Source organism: Tursiops truncatus, chromosome 17 (assembly GCF_011762595.2).
Source record: "Tursiops truncatus isolate mTurTru1 chromosome 17, mTurTru1.mat.Y, whole genome shotgun sequence".
NCBI classification, from domain to species: Eukaryota; Metazoa; Chordata; class Mammalia; order Artiodactyla; family Delphinidae; genus Tursiops; species Tursiops truncatus.
In genome coordinates, this window is record NC_047050.1 from 1,692,034 (window position 1) to 1,718,438 (window position 26,405).

At 40.2% G+C, this 26,405-nt stretch overlaps 1 protein-coding gene across 2 annotated transcripts in view; it reads left to right on the forward strand.

Annotated features, from left to right (window-relative positions):
• SNTG1 (syntrophin gamma 1) overlaps positions 1 to 26,405 on the forward strand; it is a 199,812-nt gene that overhangs the window by 42,300 nt on the left and 131,107 nt on the right. For both annotated transcript variants that reach the window (XM_019925443.3, XM_033842929.2), the window contains exons 5-6: positions 290 to 333; positions 427 to 468. In XM_019925443.3, the coding sequence (XP_019781002.1) occupies positions 290 to 333; positions 427 to 468 (86 nt within the window). The remainder of the gene's footprint in view (positions 1 to 289; positions 334 to 426; positions 469 to 26,405) is intronic.

Below are 26,405 nucleotides of genomic sequence, written 5' to 3' on the forward strand. Positions count from 1 at the left end.
TAGTCCTCCATCCAGAAGTGTGGCCAATTTCTGGCAACTAAGATCTGAAATGATAGAAGGAAATGGAACTATCACAGCATGTGTTCCAATTCAGCTCGTGTTTCAATCATAGGAGTTGAATCGTGATTGTTTTTGCATTTCTATTACCTGTGGATCTTTTAAGATGCTACCCATATAAAACATTTCATTTTTTCCCTTTTACCAGTTTTGACTTTATTTAATTAAACACTCTTTCATCTGTGTGAAGGAAGTAGACGATGCCTAATCAATTGTCCTTCTCCATTCACAGCCGAGCTCTCAGGACTGCTCTTCATTGGGGACGCAATTCTGCAGGTATACACCTTACCATTATTTTCCATGTGCAACCAAAACATAAGGTCAATTCACAATATACCACATGAAGCCGTGTCTCTCTTTCCATTGCAGATAAACGGGATTAATGTGAGGAAATGCAGACATGAAGAAGTGGTGAGTTTTCTTTACTTTTTCCTAATATCATAATTTTCCCCATGTGCAAATGAGGATTTAGGGCATTGCTAAAAACTTTTCATTTTATTCATTAGGAAATATGACGCTGGTCCAGTGTGCTGTCAGACTTTTGGATAATCTCTTACTTGGTATTTGGGGTTTTTTTTTGTATATTAGAAACAGATCAGCGAGTATCACTAAGAAAAAAATGTAATTCAAAGAAATACAGCTGTTTGCTATGTTTTCCAGTTTTTCAGTTAATTCCTACTAGTCCGTGCCCACTAAGTGCATCTCTGGGTGAAATATATCGCTAAATCTTTGCAAATGTTTAGAAGCTTATAAACAAAAAAATTTATGTTTGTAAAATTTCATCTAGTAGCTGGGGCAATGGGAAGAGCATGTAAAGACCGTGTGTGTGTGTGTGTGTGAGAGAGAGAGAGAGACAGAGAGACAGAGAGACAGAGACGACATTTAGAGACACTTCATCTCAAGGTTCACAGGTTCAGCTCACTAGACAGCTACACAGAAAGATCAGCAGTGTTTACTGTGGTATTTTCTTGGATGTTGGTAATGTGCAGATGTGAAGCCCGGCTTCAGATCCTTTAATTCACTCAGCTTATGTGACCCAGGAATTTGTATGTTAACAACGGGCCCAGCAGTTTCACTGTCAGCGGCCTCTAATCTACACCTTGGGAGAAGCTGGAAGGTTGAGCAGCTTCTGTGGAGCTGAGGGAGGACATAAAAAATGATGCAGAAAAGTGATGCAGGCCGGTGTCAGGCGTTTGGGAAATGTTTTTCACAGCTAATTCAATAACATTCATAGAACCTTCACTGAAGGGGAAAGGAGAGAGGAGAAAAGACGCCTAAAGGTTTGTACTCAAGGGTCAAACAAAATGAAAATACCGTAAACCTTCGGCTTCTCGTGGCTCCAGTTCACTTGGTTTGTGAAGACGTTGCCCTGCTACAATTTGGACAAAACTCTTCTGATATATTTACATATTTCAGGCCTCAAAGAGGCAACTCCGAGCATCTGAAAAGCCCCAGCTCCACAAGCAGAGCTGTTGGAGAGCGTTCTCTGTGGGACAGGCAAGGTGTGTCCATATTCATCGCTCGGTTTTTCTCTCAAAAATCCTACTTGATTTTTGAAAAATCACTCCGTGGTGAACCTCGCATAAAATATACGTACTTCAGATCTCAGGCTTGTGTCAAATAGGTACAGGGAAAAGCAATATTTGAGAACAGAGTTCTAGACAAACGAGAAGCAGCACATCACAGACTACTCGGTTCTGAATATACACAGATTTCAAATACAGCCCTGTAAGCAAAGATATTTTAACTTTAGTCTTTTTTCAAAAGTACAACGTGATTTTAAATTCATTGTCCAGGGAGCAAAAACAAGTGCATTCTCTTCCAAAACCGCACACTGTTCCATGGAGTCCCGTTTGCACTTTGCCCTTCAGAGGCAAGCAGCAGGCTTGCACTTACTGTGATGAGACTTTGATTAAACAGATCCACGCGGCATGAAAGATGAGAATGCGCTAATCACGCCGCTTCCCAATGGTGTTCCTTCTGTTTCAAAGAGGGATTTAAGATTGTATCACAAATTGCACGTGGCCCTTCACAACAAACTTTTACTCTTTTGAGAGGTTTAACCATAACAGCTTCGAAGTGTAGGTAGTGATATTCTTATTTGCTTCCAATCTTTCACTTTGCAGCAGTGATTAGGTGCTTTTGTCTTCACTGCTAATTATCTAAGCAAACAGACTGACTTACACCTCAGTGGGACTGAGATATTAATTAAATGTTTAAGAAGAGACTTACATGGGCAGAAAAGGTCGCCGCAAGCTCAGAGGTGCGGATGGTTTTAAGTACCATGCTGACGGGCCGCATTCCTCATTCCCAGTCAGGGCCCCCAGAGGCCCAAATTCAGAAAGCAGCCTCGGAAGGTATGACGATAAGCTGTTTGTGCCTGTGACTTTCTCTTATTCGCCTACACTATTCACTGCCATGGTTAGAAGTCTGCAGCATTCGCAGATGCCGTCAAGGGTGTGTAGCCGTAGCTTCTGTGCTGGAGGTAGCCACAGGCTTGATCTGTGTGGCCGGGGATCCCTGCTCCCCGCTTGGGCACTCAGTGGACTGTTGTTAACGGATTCTTTAGCTAAATAACTAGAATTAGGTCATCACAGCATCTGCATCTGTATGTTTCTCATGTCTGGGTGTGCGATCATCAATTCTGGGCTTCACCCACACCACCCCGGCCATTCTTCTTGCTAGAAGATTGCTAAGGAAGAAAAGCTACCAGTTTCCTGACCAAGAAAGATTAGAGCAGGTGCCAGCTTTGAGATCGAAAAAGAGTTTCATCTGTTTTTTGTTTTTATGGTCTTATTGATAGAAAACATTAGATAATTAGAACTGCAAACAACCATCACCCTGATGCTGAATCTGTGACTTTGAACCAAACTCTAAAATTGTGTAATTTTTCCAGGAGCAGAATGAATAGCTTTAACTTACATAAGTTAAGTTACATACTTTAACTTATGTAAGTTAAAATGATATATTCATGCAATGAAAACAAATTTTGATAAAAGGAATAAAAAATGTAGTTTAATAACATTTTAGTTGTTATGATATATGCTTAACTTAATTCAAAATTTCCATTGGAATTTTCTTTTTTAGCTTAGATGAATCAGAAAATAAAATTACAAGAGTTACATTATCTCATCTGAAAATGAGGCATTGTTTTATGTATTGGAACCATTTCAGAGATTTTATGAGTCATCAAGGAACATATTCAGGATGCGATTTGGGAACATAAAGCATTTGAGATCTTGGCAAAATGCTTAAATTGTCATTGAGTAACATAACATGTTTCGCCTAACTGCTAACAATTCTCAATTGGTTTTCAGTTTGGAAATAGGTTTTGGGGTCTAATGGATTAAGATTTTCCTCCAGAATTCTGACTGCAGTGGACTCTTTTTCTTTGATTAACTACCACAGAGGAAAGCCATACATGAAATCACTTGGCTTTTAATATTTCCCACCGGTTTGGGAAGGGTGTTAAATATTGTTTATTGTATCTCTGATTTTAAAAAGTAATAAAATATCTAGAATTTGCCTAATTTACATCCTTAGATTCTCATTAACACCCTTAGGAGTTCCTTCTCTGCTGGACCCACAGGTCTGTCCCCTAATTAGGCTATGCATAGAGACAGCACAGGTGACAAGTTCCTTAACTGCATGCTCTTTACTCCTGGCTACTGATTCCCATCACATCCCTATTTGTTGTCTTACACACACTAAAGACCCGCTTCGCAGCGCCCTCGATAATGAGACAAAGCCAGGCCAGATAAACCCTTCCTTAGTGGAGCACGAGCCAGTTCCCACCCAGAGGAATCGGCAGGGAGGACACACAGCAGAAAGCCCAGGTGGACCCTGTTACAGAGAAGAGGAAGTGACCGGCGGGTAGAGACAGGCGTGTGGACGTCACCACACCCCAGCAAAGACGCTTCCCAGTCACTCTCCTGCCCCGCAGATCAGAGTGAGGAGGGGAAGTGTGTGTCATCCAGGTTCTGCAATTCTCACAGAGCTGACATTTTACTTTCAGAATGATCAGACAGAAAGGCAAGGAGAAGAAAGTGTCTGCGGATGGAAATGTGAACACTAAGTTAGAATTTGTGTTACAGGTATTTTCCAGCTGTCTGATGGTCATAAAGGGCCTGCATTTCTCTGACTCTCATTTTTTCTCTGAAAGATGAAGCGTTTGAACTCGATCACTCTTGATGTGTTTGGCAGCCCACTCATGAGAAAGTGCCTGGAAACGTGTGCGTTTTTTCTCTTTTTCAATTTTAATAGACTTTATCTTCTAGAAGCCTTCTAGGTTTACAAAATAATTGTGCAGAAAGTTTTCTCCCCATCTTGTCTCACGCAGAGTATCCCCTCTTACTAAGATCACAGGCTGCTGTCGACATTTCTTACAGTTGGTGAACCCCTACTGATGCATCACTTGTTTTTTTAACATCTTTATTGGAGTATAACTGCTCTACAATGGTGTGTTAGTTGCTGCTGTATAACAAAGTGAATCAGCTATACGTATACATATATCCCCGTATCCCCTCCCTCTTGCGTCTCCCTCCCACCCTCTCTATCCCACCCCTCTAGGTGGTCACAAAGCACCGAGCTGATCTCCCTGTGCTATGCGGCTGCTTCCCACTAGCTATCGATTTTATGTTTGGTAGTGTATATGAGTCCATGCCACTCTCTCACTTCGTCCCAGCTTATCCTTCCCCCTCCCCATGTCCTTAGGTCCATTCTCTACATCTACGTCTTTATTCCCGTCTTGTCCCTAGCTTCTTCAGAACCATTTTTTTTTTTTTTTTAGATTCCATATATGTGTTAGCCTACGGTATTTGTTTTTCTCTTTCTGACTTACTTCACTCTGTATGACAGTCTCTAGGTCCAGCCACCTCACTACAAATAACTCAATTTCGTTTCTTTTTATGGCTGAGTAATATTCCATTGTATATATGTGCCACATCTTCTTTATCCATTCATCTGTTGATGGACACTTAGGTTGCTTCCATGTCCTGACTGTCGTAAATACAGCTGCAGTGAACATTGTGGTACCTGACTCTTTTTGAATTATGGTTTTCTCAGGGTATATGCCCAGTAGTGGGATTGCTGGGTCGTATGGTAATTTTATTTTTAGTTTCCACACCCAGTTTTCCCCATTATTAACATCCCACATTGTTACATTACATTTCTTACAAGGAATAAACCAGTACTGATACATTATTATTAACAAAAGTCTATACTTTATTCAAATTTCTTTAGTTTTTACCTAATACTTCTTTTCCTGTCCCAGGATCACATCTGGATTACACATCACATGTAATTATGTCTCCTTTGGCTCCTCTGGGCCGTAATAGTTTCTAGGACTTCTTTTTTGATAACTGTTACACTTTTGAGGGGGACTGGTCAGGTATTTTGCAGGCTGAATCTCGATTTGGAATTTTCCGATTTTTTTTGTGATTAGACTGGGCTTATGTGTGTTGGGAGGAAGATGACAGAGGCACAGTGCTGGTCTTACCATGTCTTATCACGTGTACCTGCCGTCATGACTGCATCACCAGCACCTGGATGAGGAAGAGTCTGCCAGGTTTCTTTTTTTTGCAGTACGTGGGCCTCTCACTGTTGTGGCCTCTCCCGTTGCAGAGCACAGGCTCCGGACGCGCAAGCTCTGGATGGGCCCAGCCGCTCCGCGGCACGTGGGATCTTCCCGGACCGGGGCACGAACCCGTGTCCCCTGCATCGGCAGGCAGACTCTCAACCACTGCGCCACCAGGGAAGCCCGTCTGCCAGGTTTCTTACTCTGTGGTTCTTGTTGCCTTTCCATGCTGTGCTCCTTGGAAGGAGCTCCTGCACTTAGAGGGGAATATGCTCTACCTCCACAGGGGTGGACTCTCTGCATACATTCCCTGGAATTCTGCTACGTAGCAGATTTGTCTGTTTACCTCAATTTTTCAGATTTCTTCAGTCATTTTGACAGATCAGTGTGGATTGTGGATACTTCTTTTATACTCTGGGCTGTAAGCTCTTCCAGTTGGTTTTAGTGTTGCTTTGAAAAGTCCTTGCGATTTTTTTTTTTTTTTTTTTTTTTTGGAGCACTTTCTCAGTTTCTGGTGCTAAAAGGTGTTTCAGGCTCATCTCGTACATTTCCTGCCAGTCCAAGAATCAGCAATTCCTCCCAGAGGCCCTGCTTCGCTTTGTTAGAGAATCTTTGAGAAACTACATTCTGGGAGCTGGTGTGCTCATTGCTTGTGGAGCAGCTGTGTCTTCCAGGCCCCTCAGCTCACAGAACAGGAGGGGTGTGTGTGTGTGTGTGTACTGAATTGCTCACATACCTACTCTGTACCTACATTAAGCTAAACGTGAGTTTACGTGGCTGCCGCTGAGGGAACCCGTCATCACACAGACAGTCCTAGCCTCCTCCCCTGGCTTATGTGTAGCCTCCCACCAACAGATGCTGCACCATCTGCCATCTGCTTGTTTAACTGTTCTAATCCAGTACATACGTACAGCAGGATCAGGACAGTTAATCCACTCCCTAGTGGGAAGACTTGACTAGGTAGAGGATTGACGTACTGTTCTTTTTTGCCTTTAGTCTTGCAGATTTCATTAACTTCCAGATTTACTTAGGTCAGTTCCACTTTCCTAAGCCCTTCAGTGAGGTTGTTTCAGGTGTTTGTAATACATTCAGACTCTCTTGTCATATCCTGCGTTCAATTGTGATATCCCTTAACCTCCAAAATGATTTTTTTTAAAGATTTGCACACATTAAGGCTCACTCACCTTTTAGCTGCAAATTCTACAGGTTTCGACAAGTGGATAATACCATGTATCCACCATTATGGTGTCCTACAGAAGAGTTTCACTGCCCTAAGAAAATCCTCTTCAGCTATTTCCTCCCCACATCATGGTCCTCTAGAAATGACCATTTCACTGTCTGTATAGTTTTGCCTTTATCAGAATGTCATGTAATTGAAATCACAGAGAATGTAGCCTTTTCAGAATGGCTTCTTTCACTTAGCAACGTGCATTTAAGAATGATTCATGTCTTTTAGCTCTTGATAATTTATTTCTTTTTGAGCACTGACTAATATTTCATGGTCCAGACAATGGAATATTAAGCAACTTCACTACAGTTTTTTAAAAAATCTATTTACCTATTGAAGGACATTGTGCTTACTTCCAGTTCGTGGTGATTATGAATAAAGCTGTTATAAATATTTGCAGGCAGGTTTTTGCATGGACATAAGTTTTAAATAAATTGAGTATAACTTAGGAGGTGTATTGCTGAATTATATGGTAAGATCATAGTTAGTTTACAAGAAGCTGCCAACCTGTCTCCCAAAACGGCAGTACCATTTTGCACATCCACTAGCGATAAAGGAGAGTTCCCGTTGCTCTGCATCCTTACCAGCAATTGGTACTTTCAGTTTTGTGGATTTGAACCATCTGTACAGTGTTATCTCATTGCTATTTTAATTTACAATTCCTTAATGACCGATGACGTTGGGCATATGTTCATATGCTTATTTTCCCTCTTTGTATTTTCTTTGGTGATGTCTGTTCACATACCTTGCCCATTTTTAAATTCAGTTGTTTGTTTTCATATTGTTGAACTTAACAAAGTTCTTTATATATATATTGGAGATAGCTCCTCGTTTGTATTGGCTACCACATCAAATATATGTTTTAAAAATATTTTCTCCCTCTCTGTGGATGGGTTGCCTTTTAATTTTCTTTAAAAGTATACTTTGCAGAACAGAACTTTTTTTTTCTCTTTATTAATTTTATTTATTTAGACTGTGTTGGGTCTTCTTTGCTGTGTGCGGGCTTTCTCTAGCTGCGGTGAGCGGGGGCTACTCTCCGTTGCGGTGCACGGGCCTCTCATTGAGGTGGCTTCTCTTGTTGTGGAGCACAGGCTCCAATAGTTGCAGCACACGGGCTCATTAGTTGTGGCACATGGACCTAGTTTCTCCACGGCATGTGGGATCTTCCCGGACCAGGGCTTGAACCCGTGTCCCCTGCACTGGCAGGCAGATTCTTAACCACTGCGCTACCAGGGAAACCCAGAACAGAACTTTTTAATTGTAATAAAGTCCAACGCATGAATTATTTCATGGCCATAAAGATGGCTTTATTTCCTTAAGTCAATGTAACTTTATTTTTTCATTACTGTCATATTGCAGTAGCCTGGACTTCCAGCATAACTTGAATATTCATTGTGAGAAAATATGTCCTTTCCTTGTTCCTGGTCTCAGTGGGAACGGGTCTGGTTTCTCATCATTAAGTGTGATATTAGCCGTGGGTGTTTTGTAGACGTTCTTTTTCAAGTTGAAGAAGCTCCCCTATATTCCTACTTCGCAGGCAGTTTTAATCACGGATGTATGTTGAGTTCTTTCAAGTGCTTTTTCTGCATCATTTGATATGACCATACTCGTTTTGTTCTTTAAACATTTGATGCATAGATTACATTGATTGAATTTACAATGTTGAATCATCCTTGCTTACCTGGAATAAGCCCACCTGGTTGTGATGTATAATCCCTTTTATACATTGCTGGGTTTGATGTGCTAGTAACTTTTTGAAGGTCGTTGCATAAATTCTGATAAGATATATTGGTCTTAATTTTGTTTTTCTGTAATGTTTTTAAAATCGTTTTTGGTATTAAGATAATGCTGGCATCAAAGAATGACTTAGAAAGTGTTGCCTCTGCCTCTATATTCTAGACAAGACTGTGGAGGATTGGTTCCGTTCCTTCATTAAATATGTGACAGAACACACCAGGAAAACTTTCTCGTTTAGGTGGTTTTTTGGTTCAATTTATTTAATACATATAGGCCATTTCAGAATATCGATTTCTCCTTGTGTGAGTTTTAGTAGTTGTGTCTTTCAAAGAATTGATCCATGTCACCGAGGTTATCAAAGCTGTGGGCATAGAGTTGTTTGTAGTATTCTACTATGAGCCTTTTCTTAATGTCCATGGGATCAGTAGTGATGACCCCTCTTTCATTTCCAATATTGGTAATTTGTATCTTCTCTATTTCTTGATTAATCTGGTTAGAGGTTTATCAATTTTTATTTATCACTTCAAACGGCAGGTGTTTAGTGTCATTGACCTTTCTCTGTTGTTTTTGTTTTCCATTTCACTAATTTCCTGTGTGACTTTATTATTTGTTTTCTTCTTTGTGCTTTGGGCTCTGACTGCTCCACTTTTTCTATTTCCTATAGTAGAAGCTTAGATCATTGACTTTAATCATCTTTTTGAATATATGCATTTAATGGCATAAATTTTTCTCTAAGCACAGCTTCCCACAAATTTTGAAGAGTTCTATTTCATTTTTATTTAGTTCAAAGTATTTTTAAATTTCTCTCCAAACTTCTTCTTTGACTCCTGTGTTATGTAGAAAGGTATTCTCCAAGTATTTGGGGGACTTTCAAGCTATCTTTCTGGTACTGACTGCTAGTTTAAATTCCTTGTTGTCTGGGGGCATAATTTGTATGATTTGTATTCTTTTTGATTTGTTAAGTTTTGTGTCTGGCCTAGAATCTGGTCTATCTTTGTGAATTTTCCATATAAGCGTGGAGGAATATGCATTTTGCTGTTTTTGGACAGAGTGTTCTGCAAAAGATCGGAGTCCCTCCTTATCTGCGGTTTCACTTTACTTGGCATCAGTGACCCAAGGTCAACCACAGTCCAAAAATATTAACTAAAAGATTCCAGAAATAAGCAATTCCTAGGTTTTCAACCACGCGTCATTCTGAGGACGGTGATGAAATCTCACTATGTCAGCTCCGTCCTCATAGGACGGGAACCATCCCTCCATCCGTGTTCCACTTCAGTCACTCCGCAGTCGCGGGGGCAGCAGGCCGACTCCCGGGGTCACAGTGCTTGTGGTCAGGCGACCTTTCTCCTACGTAATAATGGCCCAAAGGGCACAAAGAATGATGCTGGCAGTTCGGATGCGCCAAAGAGAAGCTGTGAAGTGCTTCCTTTAGGTGAAAAGGTGAAAGTTGTCAACCTCATAGAGGGCGGTAAGGACTCTCCCACTCGTGAACCTGTGAAGAGGGAAAAGGAAACGTGTGCTCCCTGTGCTGCTGCGTCTGGAGCTGCACACGTTACAGTCAGTGTGTGATGAGTGCCTAGTTAGGATGCAAAAGGCTTTGCATTTGCACAGGAAGATATTCTGAAAGACAGAAGCCACGGTCGCCTAACTTTTATGGCAGGATATTGTTCTAGTTGTTCTATTTTATTATTACTTACCGTTGACAGTCGCTTACTGTGCCTCCTTTACAAATTCAGCTTTATCACAGGTACGTATGTACAGGAAGAGACATCGTATATAGAGGGTCCGGTACCACCCAGGGTGTCGAGCACCCCCTGGGGGGCTTGGAACGTGTCCCCTGGGGGTAAGGGAGGGCTGCTGTGAGCCAGTTTGAAGGCTAGCGCTGTTTACTTCAACTGTGTCCTCACCGAATCGCTGCCGTCTGGACTCACAATTCTTGAAAGAGTGCTGTTGGGGTCCACAGCTCCAGTAGTGATGTCCGTTTCTCCTTTCGGTTCTATCAGTTTTGGCCTCACATGTTTTGGTACTTTGTTGTTAGGTGTTTAGCATGACTACATATCATTGGAGATTCTACCATTTTATTGCTATTTATTTCCTCACGTTAACCTGGATAATTTTTCTTGTTCTCAAGTCTGCTTTGTGTGTAGTTGATATGTCTCCTCCAGCTATGTCGGTCAGCGTTAGCAAAATACATTTTTCTATATGCCTTTACCTTAAACCTATCGGTCTTCATATTAAAATGTTGTGTGTTTTTTGTAGAACCTAGAGTTGGGTCTTTTATATCCCATTGACAATTTCTGTTTTATAATTGATATATTTAGACCATTCAAATATAAAGTAATTACTGATAAACCGAATTAATAGCCACCATGTTTAAAACACTTTTCTATTTGCTGCATATCTGCTCTTTGTTTCTCCCATCACCACCCTAATTCTTTTTTGACTTCCTTGGTTTAAATTAAGCTTTTTATGTAAAAGAGTCCATTATATCTCTTATCTTATTGTATCAATTATACTTTAAAAAACAATAAGTGTTTGACTTAGAGTTTCCAGTATACATTTTGAATGAATCCACATGCACTTTCAAAGAGCCCTGTACTGCTTCTTGCATAACTCAGGTACCTAATCACAGAATATTCCTGATTTATCTTTCTCATATATTATGGACATTGTTGTCATTCATAGCACTTACCTGTGTTCTTCAATAAAACCATACATTGTTACTATTATTATTTTAAACGAAAACTTGTTTCCAATCAAGCAAGAATAAGAAAAATAAAATATTTTACTTTCATTTATTCCTTCAGCTCTTGCTTTCCTTATGTTGATCTGAGTGTTGACATATTTTCCTAAACCCTAAAGAAATTCTTATAACACTTCTTGCAGTACAGGGCTTCTGGTAAGGCACTCTCTGTAGCTGTGTTTCTGATACATTTTTTATTTCTCCACTTTAGAAGAAGAATTTCACAGGATATAGAATTCTGAGTGTATGCTTTTCTATTTCAACACGTTGAATATTGCACTTCACTCTCTTCTTGATTTCAAGATTTCCGATGAGAAGTCAGCTGCAATCCTAATCCATGTTCCACTATAGGTAAATTTTCCCCCAACTCAATGGCTTATTTCAGAATTTTTTCTTTGTCTTTGATTTTCTGCAGTTTGAGTTTCTGTAGTAAGTACCCAAGAGAAATAGCATATAGCCACACAAAAACCTGTACACAAATGTTCAGGGCAGCACAATTCATAGTAGCCAAAAAGCAGAAACAACACGTTAACTGATCATGGATGAACAAAATGTGGTATAGCCACGTAATGGAATGTTATTTGATAATAAAAGAATAACTAGTGATACAGGGTAAAACATGGATGAACCCTGGAAAACACGCTAAGTAAAAGAAGCTGTTCACAAAAGACCACATAGTGAGTGATTTCGTTTGCATGAAATATCCAGGTAGGCAGATCCATAGAGACAGAAAGTACATTAGTGGTTGCCTAGGGCTGGGGCAAGGGGGTCATGGGACGTGAGTGTTGATGGGTTCAGGGTCTCTTTCAGGTTGGCAGAAAATGTTCTAAAATAAGATCGTGGTGACGGTTACATAGCTCTCTATATATACTAAAAGCCACTGAGCTGTCTATTTTAAATTGGTGAAATTCATGATGTGTGAATAATTTATCAATAAAAATGTCAGATTAAAAAATACATTTTTCAAAAAAAACACGTTTTTCAGAAGTCATTGAGTATGGTTTAAATGTGGTTTTAACATTTTACTTCATTTCATTTCATTTAACTTTTTGTGGTAAAATAAAAGGCAAATAAAGAAAACCACATACAACAAATGTATAGCTTAGTGAAAATTTTTGAGGCAAATAACCTTTTAATCATTTCTATGCCAAGAGGTAGAATTTCGTCCACCTCCCAGAAGGCCACTGTGTACTTTAATCATAGCCTTCCAGATGAAACCACTAGCCTAAATTTCATATTCATCAGTTACTCGAATGATTTTTATTATATCTCCACACAGTATTGTTTCATTTTGCCTGTTTCTAAAACACTTGCTACATAGTTTAGTTTCTTAATCTCCAGACTTCCTCTGGAATCTCATCTGGAATTTTGAATTTTACTGTTCATGGATAATGGGATACTTTATACAAGGAATGTTAAATGCCATCTCTTTACCTTATGTCCTAGAAATACAGCACAACTCTAGTCCTAATCATATCACATGATAATAAAGCTTTTTGTTCTTATTTAAGTGTAGACTCACATGCAGTTGTGAGAAGTGATGCAGAGAGATCCTCCGTGCACTTTACCCAGCTTCCCCCCAAGAATAACATCTCACACAACAGAACAACATCACAACAGGATACTGACACTGATACAGTCAAGACAAAGCACCTCCATGACCAAAAGGACCCTCCTTTTACCCTCTACGGCCACACCTGCTTCCCTCCTGCCCTCACCTGCTGCTGAACACCTGGCAACCACTAATCTGTTCTCCATTTCTATAATTTTGTGATTTCAAGAATGTTACATAGTGGGATCATAAAGCCTAACCTTTTGGAAGTTGTTTTTTTCACTTAGATTTCTCTGGAGATTCATTCAGGGCGTGAAGACTTAGGTTCACATAAAACCCACACATAGATGTTTACAGGGCTGTATTCGTAAGAGCCCCAAACAGGAAACATCTCAGATACTTTTTAATGGTTAAATACACTGTGGTATATCCGTACCATAGACTACTACTCAGAAAATAACGAGTGAACCGTTGATGCGGCGTGAACGATTATAGGCCTTTAACATCTATTCAGAATTCCTAGTAGTGCTCGCTTCAGTGTAGAATCATGAGCATGCAGACGTTTCTCAGTCCTAGTTAGTGAACATCAATGTACAACTTTTCTTCAGTTTTACTGAATTTAGAAAAACAACTGAATATTTAGCACAAGCAGGTTTTATGAACTCAAACCAAAAAAATGTAAGAAAAATGCTGCAAGTAAATTCTTCTGTTAACTTATTGAGTATTCGTTGGCAATACTGATTTTTGGAATTGGGCCAGCATGATTGTTTAATTGTTTACAGAGATTTAAAGGATAAACCTTAGGTAAGTGGCTCATTCTAAACAAATGTTTCTATTACTTGTTTTACAATTATTCAGCATTCTGAAAATAGGTAGTGATAATAATGTGAGAAATTACAATGAAAATAAGTTGAGAAGTTTTTCTGTGTAAGATAGATAGATAGACAGATAGATCCAGGGTATGTGTGTATATATTTAAATAATCTCTATTTATGCTACAAGTTTATTTCCCAATATAATGTTACTTTATCTGTAGTATAAGTAGTATAAGTCTCCTTGCTGAGTTTGAACCTAAGCCTGGCAAATATAATGAGATTTATTAAATTTTTTGATATTTACTTTTTTAAAATGTTTACTGGGAGGAACAGAAAACAAAATTTCAGACAATCATTGTTTTGTTCATTAGAGAATCTTTTGGAGATATTGTAGTGATAGGATAAATCATATATGTGATTGAATTGTATATTTGTGGGCTTTTATTTTTCTTGGGTGTGTATTACTATTTCCTTCTTTTTCAAGGTTAACTGGAGTCTATTTGTAAATAGATTCCTTAACATGAGAAGATATTTATAATATATAACAATATTTAGTTGAGTTTTTAAAAGTAACTTGCATAAGAATATACACATCTTGTCTAAATTACAGTTTAAAATAAAAATATTGAATATAAAGGCTTAAAAGAGGTTAACTCAAGTGATCATAATTTGGATATGGTATCACAGATGGTATTTATATTCTACTTGTGAACTTTTATAATTTCTAGATTTTCAACAAAAAATGTATAGAAATAATTTTAAGAATTATTTATTTTATAATGACAAGTTACTTAGTCATTTAATAACAGTATGACCCAAGCAGTGCATCAGGCAATGTCATTACCTCAATTATATAGAAGTCATTACTATTTCACTTCTATCTGTGGGGAAAGTAAGGCCAAAAAACATGGGAGAAATTGGTCCTAATTTGAGTAAAAATTGAGTTTTGGTAGAATTAAGTCAAATTAAGTCCAGTTCTGACTCCAAAGTTTACGGCCAATGGGCTACAAATATTATTGTCCATATACCTTAATAAATACATGTTTTGAAAAAACATGATTACCCTAAATTAGAAACAAAACAAAATAAGCATATTTGTTAACAGAAGATTCTCTTCAGAGTGATTTCAATACAAAGCTGCCATAGCTTGGAGAGGCGTTAGAAAATACTTCCCCTTAATTATCAATATTTCCATCACAGATACTTCACATTAACACTTCAAAAAAGGATTTAAAATGAAGTTCAAACTGAAGTTAACTTCAGTTACAATTTAGGTGGAGACGGGATTTTAAGGCCCTAGACATTCTCGTTTTTCCAGTGATATGTCTCTCCCATGCTCACTACGATTTTGAGGTCTAAGGTGTTCCATTGTGAATGTCAGAGACCTATTTACTCATCTCATGAAGGGAAGTATACAAATGGAAGGGATAAACATTTTATATTGAAGAGATAGAGATACAGATAATTACTTTGAATGATGGAAGAACACTTCCTTTGTCATTCAAGGTAATTAAGTACAGATGTGAATTTTTAAAAATTAAATTATATGCAAATGATTATTAGTTTGTACATTTATGTACAGAAATCGACACCAATCAGTACTCTTCTCTTAATTCCAGCTTGGTCCTTCCATGTGGACTGAATGCACATTTCATACTTAACACAGCAACAAAAGTCTGAGTTAACCAAAACCCAGATGAGGGGAAGGAACCCTGCCTTTTGCTCTCTTCATCTCTGTAGATGACACAACTTAGTAATTAGTCTAAAAGGCAAGACACACAGCTTTGATTCTTTTCTTTCCTTTCACACTCCTCAGCCTGTGGACTCTTCCTCTCAAGTAAATCACAGCTATGTTCACCTCTCTCCTGGGTAACCACCTCCTCATGTGTGATGCCGTCATGTTGTCTGGACTTCCATAGTGGTCTCCTAACTGCCCTCACTACTCCTCTGTGTGCCCACCCTCACCATGAACAACCTGCCGGTGGTTCCCCAGCATGCAGGGAAGGCGTGCAAGCCCTTCATCTGGGCTTACGTGAGCTACAGGCTCACCTCTCCAAAACTCATCCGGTACCCCGGTCCCTTTATCCCTCCAGGTGTCAGCCCCACCCCACCCATACTTCCACTGGGCCCTCCCACCCCAGGCTCACAGGCACCTTAGCACCTTTGCCCTGGTCGTGTCTCTGATCGCCCCATGGTTGGGGCATCCTCCTCATTCAGACCTCAGACTAAAGTTCTGGTCAGAGGCCTACCCTGAGAAGTCACTCACCTATTTGACCCTCTCCACTTGCCATCTGGGGCTGTCCAGCATCACACCAACGTTCCTAGAGGGGGATTTTCCAAGAAAATTGGGAACTAGAGCCCTGCCTTCAATAACAAAAGCACAATGGAAGGAATACATATTCCCTCACTCAGTTCCATGGAGAGTAGAATATAAACCAGTAGACTAATTTTGGCCAAATTGGTGTTCTCACTAAGGAATTTTAATCCCAAGAGCATGCAAGAGAGGTAAAGGTTAGTATGAGATTCTGTTCTGTGACTGAACCATGGTCAAGACTTCAGTGCAATATGTGAATCTCCTCATGTCACCCCTGGTACAAACAGCTTAAACAGTCCATCACCTTAAAATCACATGTTTTGTGTGAAGGCAACTTTGCTCCTTCCTACCTGAGCATGTTTCTCTACCCATCGCTTCAACTTTGTGAGCCGATACCTTCCAACATGCTCATTTCCTGTATGTTTAAAAAATTGCCGTCTATCATGCGCAACAAACAAAACTGAATAGAAAACAACAAGATATCACCATAAACCTATTAGAATAACACGACCCAAAAAATCAACAGTACAAAATGCCGGTGAGGATGTGGAACAACAGGAATATTCACTCATTGCTGCTGGGGATGCAGAACGGTGCAGCCACCCTGAAACACTGCTCGATGGTTTGTTACAAAACAAAGCATTCTCATACAACCAAGCATGCACATTCACACGCGTTTACCCAAGAAAAATGAAAACATATGTTCACACAAAAATATGTACAGGAAGTTTTAGTGAAGCTTTTATTCTTCATCACCAAAAACCAGAGCCAGTCAACAAGTCCTTCAACATATGAATGGATAAACAAACTGTCCTCCTACCACAAGTGGAATACTCTTCAGTAAGAAAAAGGAATGATTGTCTCAACCAATGCATAAAAAACAATTGACAAAATTCAACACCTTTTCCTGATAAAAATAACAAACTGGGAATAGAAGTAAACTACCTCAACATAATAAATGCTTTATATGAAAAGCCCAGTGTTAACATCATACTCAGTAGAAAAAGACAAAAAGGCTTTTTCTCTAAGATCAAGATAAGAAAAGGATGCCTACTTTTACCACTTCTACTCAACATAGCACTAAAAGTTTTAGCCATGCAATTAGGCAAGAAAAAGAAAGAAAAGACATTCAAATTAGAAAATAAGAAAAAAGATTATATCTGCTCACAAATGACGTGATTTTATTTTTAAATTATTTTTGGAGAGTTTAAATTTTATTAAAAGGAAAAAGATAATAAACAAACCATCAGGTAAAATATAGAATTACACTGTGCTGTGAAACCACTCTTTAGGTAAGCAATTGTTGAGGATTCTTCTACTTCTGAGATTTAGTTGGAAACTTAGGAGTAGAGGGATTGGTAGAGACGCTTTTCTTCCGGGCTCCAGCAATACTTTGTCAACTGTGAGTCTTAGTGGCTCTGGATTATCTGCTTAATACAGATGACATAATTTTATATGTAGAAAATGCTAAAGAATTCATTTAAAACTATCGGAACTCATAAAAAATCTCATAAAAGTTATTGGATGCAAAATCGACTCACAAAACTCAGTTGCATTTTTATACACTAAAATGAACAATCTAAAAAGGAAATTAAGAAAATAATTCCATGTATAATAACATCAAAAAGAATAAAATATTTAGGAAAAAAGGGAATCAAGGAGTCAAAAGACTTGTATACTGAAGACTACAAAACGTTGCTGAAAGAAATAAAGAAGAAAGAAATGGAAAGACATCCCATATTCATGAATTGGAAGATGTAATTTTGTTAATATGTCAACACAACTCAAATCAGTCTACAGATTCAATACAGTCTCTAACAAAATCCCAATGACTTTTTTTTTTTTTTTGGCAGAAATAGAGAAATCCATCAAAGGACCACAAAGATCAAACCATAAAGGGCAATAGCCAAAACAAAATTGTAGGTCTCAGACTTTCAAAACTTATTATAAATCTGCAGTAACAAAATTATGTGGTACTGGCATAAAAGCAGATATAAACTGATGGAATAGAACAGAGAGCCCAGACATAAACCCTCATATGTATGGTCAAATGATTTTGACACAGTTGCCAAGACCATTCAGTGGGAAAAGGACAGTCTTTTCAACAAATGCTGTTGGACCCTTCCCTTTCATGGTATAAAATATTAACTCAAAGTAGACCAAAGATCTCAATGTAAGACCTAAAACTATAAAACTCTTAGAAGAAAACAGTGGAGAAGCTTCAAGGCATTGGATTTGGTAGTGATTTGTTGACTATGACACCAAAAGCACAAGCAACAAAAGGAAAGATAGAGACATAGGATGGAATACTATTTTGTCATAGGGAGAAAGCTAACCCTAATGGGGCACCTGAATGAACCTTGAGGACATTATGCAAGTGACGGAGGCCAGACACGAAAGGTTAAACTCTGTAGGATTCCACTTATATGAGGTCTCTAGTGAAGTCAAACTCACAGAAACAGAAAGTAGGATGGTGTTTGCCAGGGGAGGGGCGGGGGAGAGGCAATGGGGAGTTTTTTAGAGAAGACAGAGTTTCACTTTTGCAAGAAGAAAATTTTCTGGAGATCAAAACAGTGCGAGCATATGCTTAACACTACTGAACTGTACACTTAAAGGTGGTTAAAATGATAAACTTTAGGGTATGTGTATTTTATCATAATTAAAAATGTAGGGCTTCCCTGGTGGCGCAGTGGTTGAGAGTCCGCCTGCCGATGCGGCGGACACGGGTTCGTGCCCCGGTCCGGGAGGATCCCACATGCCGCGGAGCGGCTGGGCCCGTGAGCCATGGCCGCTGAGCCTGCGCGTCCGGAGCCTGTACTCCGCAACGGGAGAGGCCACAACAGTGAGAGGCCCACGTACCGCAAAAACAAAAATAAATAAAAGTAAAAGAATGAAGAGGTCACATAAAAATTCACACTTGTGGCTTTTGCTGAAAAAGTTAGATGCTCTGGCGGCTCTAGGCCTACACATCTTCCCTGTTTTCCACAGTCTCCATCCTTCCTTGCCCGTCCGTTTGCCTGTTCCTTAAATTCGATGGTTATTATCAGCCATTTCATTCTTCTCACCACTGAAGCGGCTTTCTAATCACCAGTCTGCTGTTTTCTGTTTTGTCTTGCTTTTAAGACTTCTGGGATAATGCCCTTCTCTTTCTCCAAAATGTAAATCGTATCTATTCAGAGTATACAGTTGACCCTCGAATGAGGCAGGCAGTTGGGGGCACCTACCTCTCCACCGCCCAGCCCACCTGACCCCCAGCCCCGTGTAGTTGAAATCTGTATTCTGCTCTCTCGGCCTCAGAAACAAAGGAATTGATCAATGACTCGCCCAAGGGCAGGAAGCTGAAACAGTCTGGACAGAATCAGGACTCCAACCCTAGTTCTTTTGTTTCCACATATTGGGATCTCTAGTCAAACACAAACTTTTCCCCACACTTAGTGAATTCAAAGATTGTGAAATGAAAATACAGGTACTATATTTATTGGAAAAAATTTGCGTATGTGTGGACTCGTGCAGTTCAAGCAGGTATTGTTCAAGGGTCACCTGTATTTTCAAATCTCGCCTTCTTCCTCTTTCTCTGAGTTTCGTCATGTGTTTGTGTGGCTGAAGCTTTGGGGGTTCACCCTGTGTCAAACAGCCATGTTATTTAAACGTTGGGAGTCCTCCTTCCTTGTCCTGTGGCTCTGAATGTATGTCTGGTCAGATACCTCTGTTTCACGGATCTTCCAGATATTTATTGAATAAATCTATTAATAGAGTATTTCTATTATAGAAATACATAGAAGTTTTATCATAAAGTGTTTATATGAAATTCTTAATGTTTCAATTAATCGAATTATTTTTTCTACTGTTAGCTAACATTTATTAAGTAAATACAAGGTTCCCAGCTCTTCTCTAAGCATTTCACTGAAACTAAAACACTTAATCTTCATAAACTTGTTAGGTAGAAATGACTATTACTATCGTTTCACGGAGGAGAAAGACGTGTCGTAGAGAAATTAAATCAATTGCCCCGGGGTTTTACAGCTGGTAGATTATGGCAACAGAATTCAAACGAATGGAACCTACCTCCAGGGTTCAAATTTTAACAAGTGCATGCCGTTTAGAGTAAATAGTTCGGGAGTGATTCTCTTATAGTGATCTTTCTTCTGAAGACGATATAAAAATTAAAGTTCTTGGCTGGCTGTTTTTCTTTTCCTTCTGGAATGTGACAGTTTGGGTGCCGAGGGACTCTCCTCATTACTCAGGGCTCTGATCTGAATGTGAATCTCATCTGATGCTCCACATCTGCTGCGTGTGTCCTGGGCTTTCTCCCCTGCAGCCTCTGGAATGGTTTTCTCGGTGCCTCTCCTCCGCCTGTGTCCCCCGGGGGAACATTCTTGACTGTTTGCTTTATCCCATCCAGCTCTCCTCCGCCTTCCCAATGTCCCTGATGGTTCACTTATCCTCATCTGCAGAGGCGTGGGATTTGTACACCCTGCTTCTTTGTGACTCACTGCAGGGCCCCTCCCCCTGCTTCCCCAGCAGCCCGACCCTGAGCGCAGCCCCACTGTGGCTCCTGCGCCCGCAGCATCTCCGCCGCTGTGGTCCTCCGTGGCAGGGTGGCCGTGGAGTTCTGCTGCTGCTGGTCTCCCTACTGCCTCGTTCCTCTGCTGAAAATTTCCCCAAGTCCCTAATTAAATCCCCGTGTCCGAAATACCTAGTTTCTATTGACCGGATCTTGACAATTAAGATATTTATATTTCAGGGTTTCCTGGACTCTTAATAAATGTGGCTCTATTTTTCTTTGGAGAAGTTCAGTAAATGTTTGTTGATTAGGATAATAAATTGCATGAGGAAAAGTTATAAAAATAGATGGATTCCTAACAATGGAGGCTATAAAATAGTAAGATCTTAATCTAACTGAGGAAAGAACACATGTCAAACATCTGGAAATAGAACATTACACCTTGTTTTAACTCACCAGACTCAACTTCACAAACCCTTGCATCGAACATTCTTAAAGTCACTCACTCTGCACCACCCCCCTGCAGCCTGCCTTCACCCCACCCACATTTATACTCACTCTGACTATGGAGTCCAAGTTAGTTTGGCAAATATTATCATATTTTCCTTCCTTGAGGTCTTTTCCCACATGGACAAATGTAACTTTGGGCCACCCCATGGTCAGGTGTGTGCAGCCACCTTTGGGATGGATACAGCCTCTTTCCGTTCACTGACCTGAGATATCTTGAAAACATACAGGAGAGAAATATGTCTACATCCATTGCAGCAGTCGGAGCTGTAGTGCCTGGTTTACTTAAAGTTATTTACTGTTAACTTGGAGAGGCTCCCAGGCGAATGGACAAGTGCCAGACATTACAGAATCATAAAAAACCCAAGCAGTAGATGGAAACGACCTCTTAGTTATTAGCATGAAAATGATTGGATGAAGTGTGCTCTTGGCATGAAAATGGTAACAACATAAAGTTACGAGAAAGCATCTACAACATCTAAAGTGTTTCTTTCACACTGGCTTGATGTTGAAGTTCTGGTCGAAGATGTTTTATATTCTTCACGGAAGTATATTTTGATGATCAGATACAGAATATTTTGCGTAGTCTAAGAAAGATTAGGAATTTTTTTACTTTCACAACAGAAATCAGCCTGTATTTAACAATAAAAAAATATTTCGTTGAGGAAATTACAGGTTGTGAAAATGAGGGAACACACAGTTGTTTTTAAAGTGATGTAGCTCAAATACTGTGTGAGAGACACAAAGCCATGATCAGCGTTATTTTTACTAACAAGTATTGGGCATCCAGTGTACATATCACATCTCTTGGGTAAAACAATCATACTCGAAACTCTGTTTCTCCCTGTAAAGAGTCTATCCTTTAAAATGACAACGCCCACAAAACAGAGCCCTAGTAGTTTGAAGGCAGACGATATAGGCTACCATACACAGCATACAATGTAAGGCGCTGTCAGGTGCTACTGAGAGACGATATATAACATCTGCTTTATTTTGAGATTTTTGTACTTTCTCCCTATAATTACTTATGCTTCATCACTTCAAGGAATGTGAAGTTTATGCTTATTGGGTAGCAAATAACTTTGACCACATCAAATGAAATCCAAAACCTATACTCTTTCCCTTCATTAAACCCACTGAGGTGACACGTGAAGGACAAGAGGCTGCACCAGGTCCTCCACTTTGTTACTCTGGACGTAACGTGATGAATCTTAGCGACCCTCCGAGATGTTTCCTCCTCAACGATATGTATCTCCCAGTTGCTTCAAAAAGAGCTGGATGATTTGTTTGGGAGTTTCTTTGGCCAAGCAACGTCAAAGAGAAGGCATGCCTGATTATTCTTAACGGGGCCCTTGACAAGGCACAGCTGCTGTCAGCCAGCGCCATGGTTTCTGCCCAGCGATGAAATGACACGGTATTTCTGTGAACAGAAACCGTGCTGGGCCTAGAGTTCCAGCCCCATGCGGCACAGACACACTGACCGAGTCTCCCATTCATGAAGCCCGGGTGGGAACGGTCTACAGCATTGTTGGAGCGACGTCCCCGTCTGGTGATCTGATAGCTGCTGCCCCATCAGCCTCTTCTCCCTACCCGACCTGTGCTGGGCAGGTGCTCTGTCTGGGGACCTGGCTGCCCAGGTTGCTATGACGACAGAGAAATAATAGATGCGGAAGTAAGAGCAGCTTTTCTCCTCCTCTCATTACTGACAAACGTGAACTATTATTCTGCTCAGGACTTCAGATATAACTAAGGCGGGTGGAGTGAGGAAAAGGGGCTTCCGACGACACGGGTCTCGGGCAGGGAGCCCAGCATTCCTCACCACCTGCCTTTCAAAGGAAATGCTGGGGAGAATTACAGTCAGTAGTTTTCTCCAACACTGTTTCATTTGAAAGTACGCTTTGCGAGCTCACATGCCCTCAGTGAACCCTCATTCTTCTAAAATCTCTAACTGAACATAAACCATTTCAATTTTGTGACTCAAGGTTTCTGAAATTGGCCTTCACTTACTTGAATTTATTTAGAGAGGTAGAGCTTAAAGTCCCTGTTAACCATTGTTCTGGGGTCACACAAGGTACGCAAGATTCCGGACGGCCTCTGACACGATGCAGTTTTAAGACAAGACAGGCACCAAACTATGTTTAACATCTCGTCGTGATCAGCTTACCCTTTCCCTGAAGTGTCTTTAGGTTGAGACAATGCTGCGTGTGGGCTGGAGAGGAACGGGGTGAGCATGAGGTCTGAGCGTGAAGCTAAGTGACTGACACACAGACTCCCAGACAGGCTTTTTCGTTTTCTGTTTTTGTCATTCAGGTAGCAGGTGGCAGGAGTGTCCTCTGGGACTCCTTTGGAAAGAAATAGGTTCAAAGTAGAAGAGGAGACTTGAGAGAAGTTCGAGGTGACAAAATAAAAAGGCAGTAAGTTTATACTTAGCTAAGGGCCATCCTTGCATATTCTCAGTAATTCCCATATGCGTGAGATGGGGACATACACAACTTCCAGACTGGGTACCTGCATCTCATAAAATGGTAAGTATCTTAACGGCTTTTGTGATTGTCCTGCCTCCACCGTTTTTACGCGCGATAGATTTCTCTGAAGACTGAAATTGGAAGTAATTATGAAGTAATAAAATGTATCTATTGTTTCGTCGTGTATTCAGCAACATATAAGGCAGATTATTTTCTCCCTACTCATTTAACACATTATGTTTGAGACACACATCTATTTTCAAGTATTTGAAATTACCAGACTCTCAGAGAAACCACTGTTTTCCTGTGGCAGGACAGCTGTGTTTCTCCCCCTGCAAACATCATTGCCAAGGAAGTGCTGGCAGAGCCAGCCTGGTGGCCCTGCAGTGCTGCAAACGATATCCAAGTATTTATGCATCGCGGGGGGAGTGGCATCTAAAATTCAAAGTTGCGTATTTAAATGACTCATGCAGTAGAATGAGATGAAAGACTATGGGAGGAAACAGCACTACAAGCGGTTCTACAGTATTTACTCCTTAGTCCTGTGTTGTGCAAACACGTTGTGATAATGTGTATAAACAAATACTTAGCAACTGCGTGTGCTGCAGCTACAGATCCAATGTGGGTGATGCCGCGTCTCGCTTTGGTTTTCACATCTTGACAATTCATTTTGTACGAGATGATCTTATACAGAATTCTATAAAAATAAGGAAAAGTGTTATGATTTCTCTCCTTTCCTTCAAGAATTCCACTTAAATCTGGTGCACTGTTTGCAAACTAGACATCCATGTAGCTGTGGTTAAGCTTATGGATTTAGAATAGATATGTGCATTACTGACTTCAGTCTAATGTGATTATAGGAAATGCCATCATCTGTATGGGACGTTATTTTTAAACATTCTGGTTTTTCTTGGATGACTATGAAGATGTTCTGTACTTCACTTGTCTGCCTCAAGGATATCACAACCACGTCCTCTAAGAAATATGCTCCGTATTTTTACCCTGGAATGGATGTCTTTTCTCCCCATTCCTCCAAGATTCGAACTGAACGTGTGTTAATATGCAGTGACTGCATTTTATAAACTTAACTTTCTATCATCTAAGGAAGACGGGGGCCATTCAAACAAAGGTCTGACTTAATTAAACATTTTAAGGCCTCAGTAAACGTTTGATTACACTCGGTGTGGTAAGTGGACCTTTGCTCATCTGAAGAGTCGCTGATGCCCTCCGCGGTGTGACCAGCAAGAGAAGTGTGGGCGCAGAGGCACAGCTGCGGAGACCTTCACATCGCGGGCAGGTTCGGCCCACGCGTGTGTTTGTTCTTATCCTGCTGAGCAGTGAGGGAGGGTGCAGAGCGTCGGTGGCAACAGCGTTGCTAGCAGAGTGACCAGAGACACACTGTGACGCCTGCTGTAGCTGAGCAGGTTTGGGTCTGAGTAATTTCCACACGCTCTTCACTTTTGAACACCTTCCTGATCTCTTTCTGCTCCTTTTAATCTATCGTAAGCATCTGTCTTCTCACTGATGATTGTCTGTAGAACTAAAGGGCTTTATCATCCTCCTGTCAACACTGCACCTGCTATATCACATGTGTGGTGTTTGAACGTGTTAGATGCTCGATGTACGTTTGTGCATTAACCGAAATTCTGTACTCGTCTGTCCCGATGCACAAGAAAGTACTTTAAGCAAATGCAGTCTCCGCAGTTTAGAAGGAAGCCCCTGACGCCTGGGAGACTGTCTCCCAGCACCTTCTCAGACCCGGGCGGCATGGTGGTGGGCGGAGCTGGAGTCCACAGGTAAAGGGACAGGTGGGCTCTGACACGTGGTGAACAGCTGCTCCAGGTCTCTGTGAGAGTCAGAAATGCTTCCTAAGGAATTGTTTAAGCTTTGCCATTAACCTTTTTGGGCAGTGGCCCAGTGGGAAGAAGGGGGAGCTCACTTACTCATGTAGTTTTACTTCTCAGGCTGTCATACATCAGATGTTATATTTGAGCAGGTCACTTCACTTTTGAATATTTTCAAATTCTCATTCGTAAATTAAAAGCTAATAACTTTTGCCTTGTTCTCGTCACAGGCTTTATTTTATAAACTGAAGGCGGCACTACAGCTGGCACACATGGTAACACGTTACTCATGTATATCAACGTGAATCATACAACTGAATGTAAGACTTTTAGCCAAAGCTAATTAACGAATCAAAACATTTCTTAGACAACATGGCCCAATATTCGGGAGAGAGAATATTGTCAGAATGAATTATTGTTGGGATATTTTAACAATGTTGTGTCACGTGTCATTGTCATGCCTGACGGTGTGGTGTTTAAAGAGCCATTGAGTGTGTCCATTGGCTGAGGGTGACGGAGAAGATCAGGACAGGATGGGGGACCCCTGCTCTGTTCAGCCAGCTGTTAGGCTGTTGGTCTGGTCTTGTTCCTGTGGTTTAAAGAATAATCTACATTCAGTGAGATGCAAGATTCAAGCTTATTATTCTTCCTGTTTTTGTCCAGTAAAGAGTACACAGAGTCCTCTATACGCTTTCTTACAACATTATTCTGGTAGTATTATTAACACTTAACTATTCAATCCATTCGGATTCATCGTTAGTGTATCCCCAGCTGTGCTTGCACCATTTATGATACCAGTCCTTTTAACACTAGGCTTAAAAAAAAAAGACACTCTATCATGTATCACAAGTTCAAATACATTAAGATCTAGTTTGGAGGTTCTATCCATTTCTACTGATGAATTTGTCCATTTGAATATTAATACATTGATTTGATTATAGGATTTAACAGCATATTCAGGGATTGATAACTTCTCCCAATTCCTACTACTCTTCTTTTTAAAGTATTTCTCAGATGTTCTGGGGGACATTTTAAAACTTTCTGTTGACTTAGTTTGTTTTTAT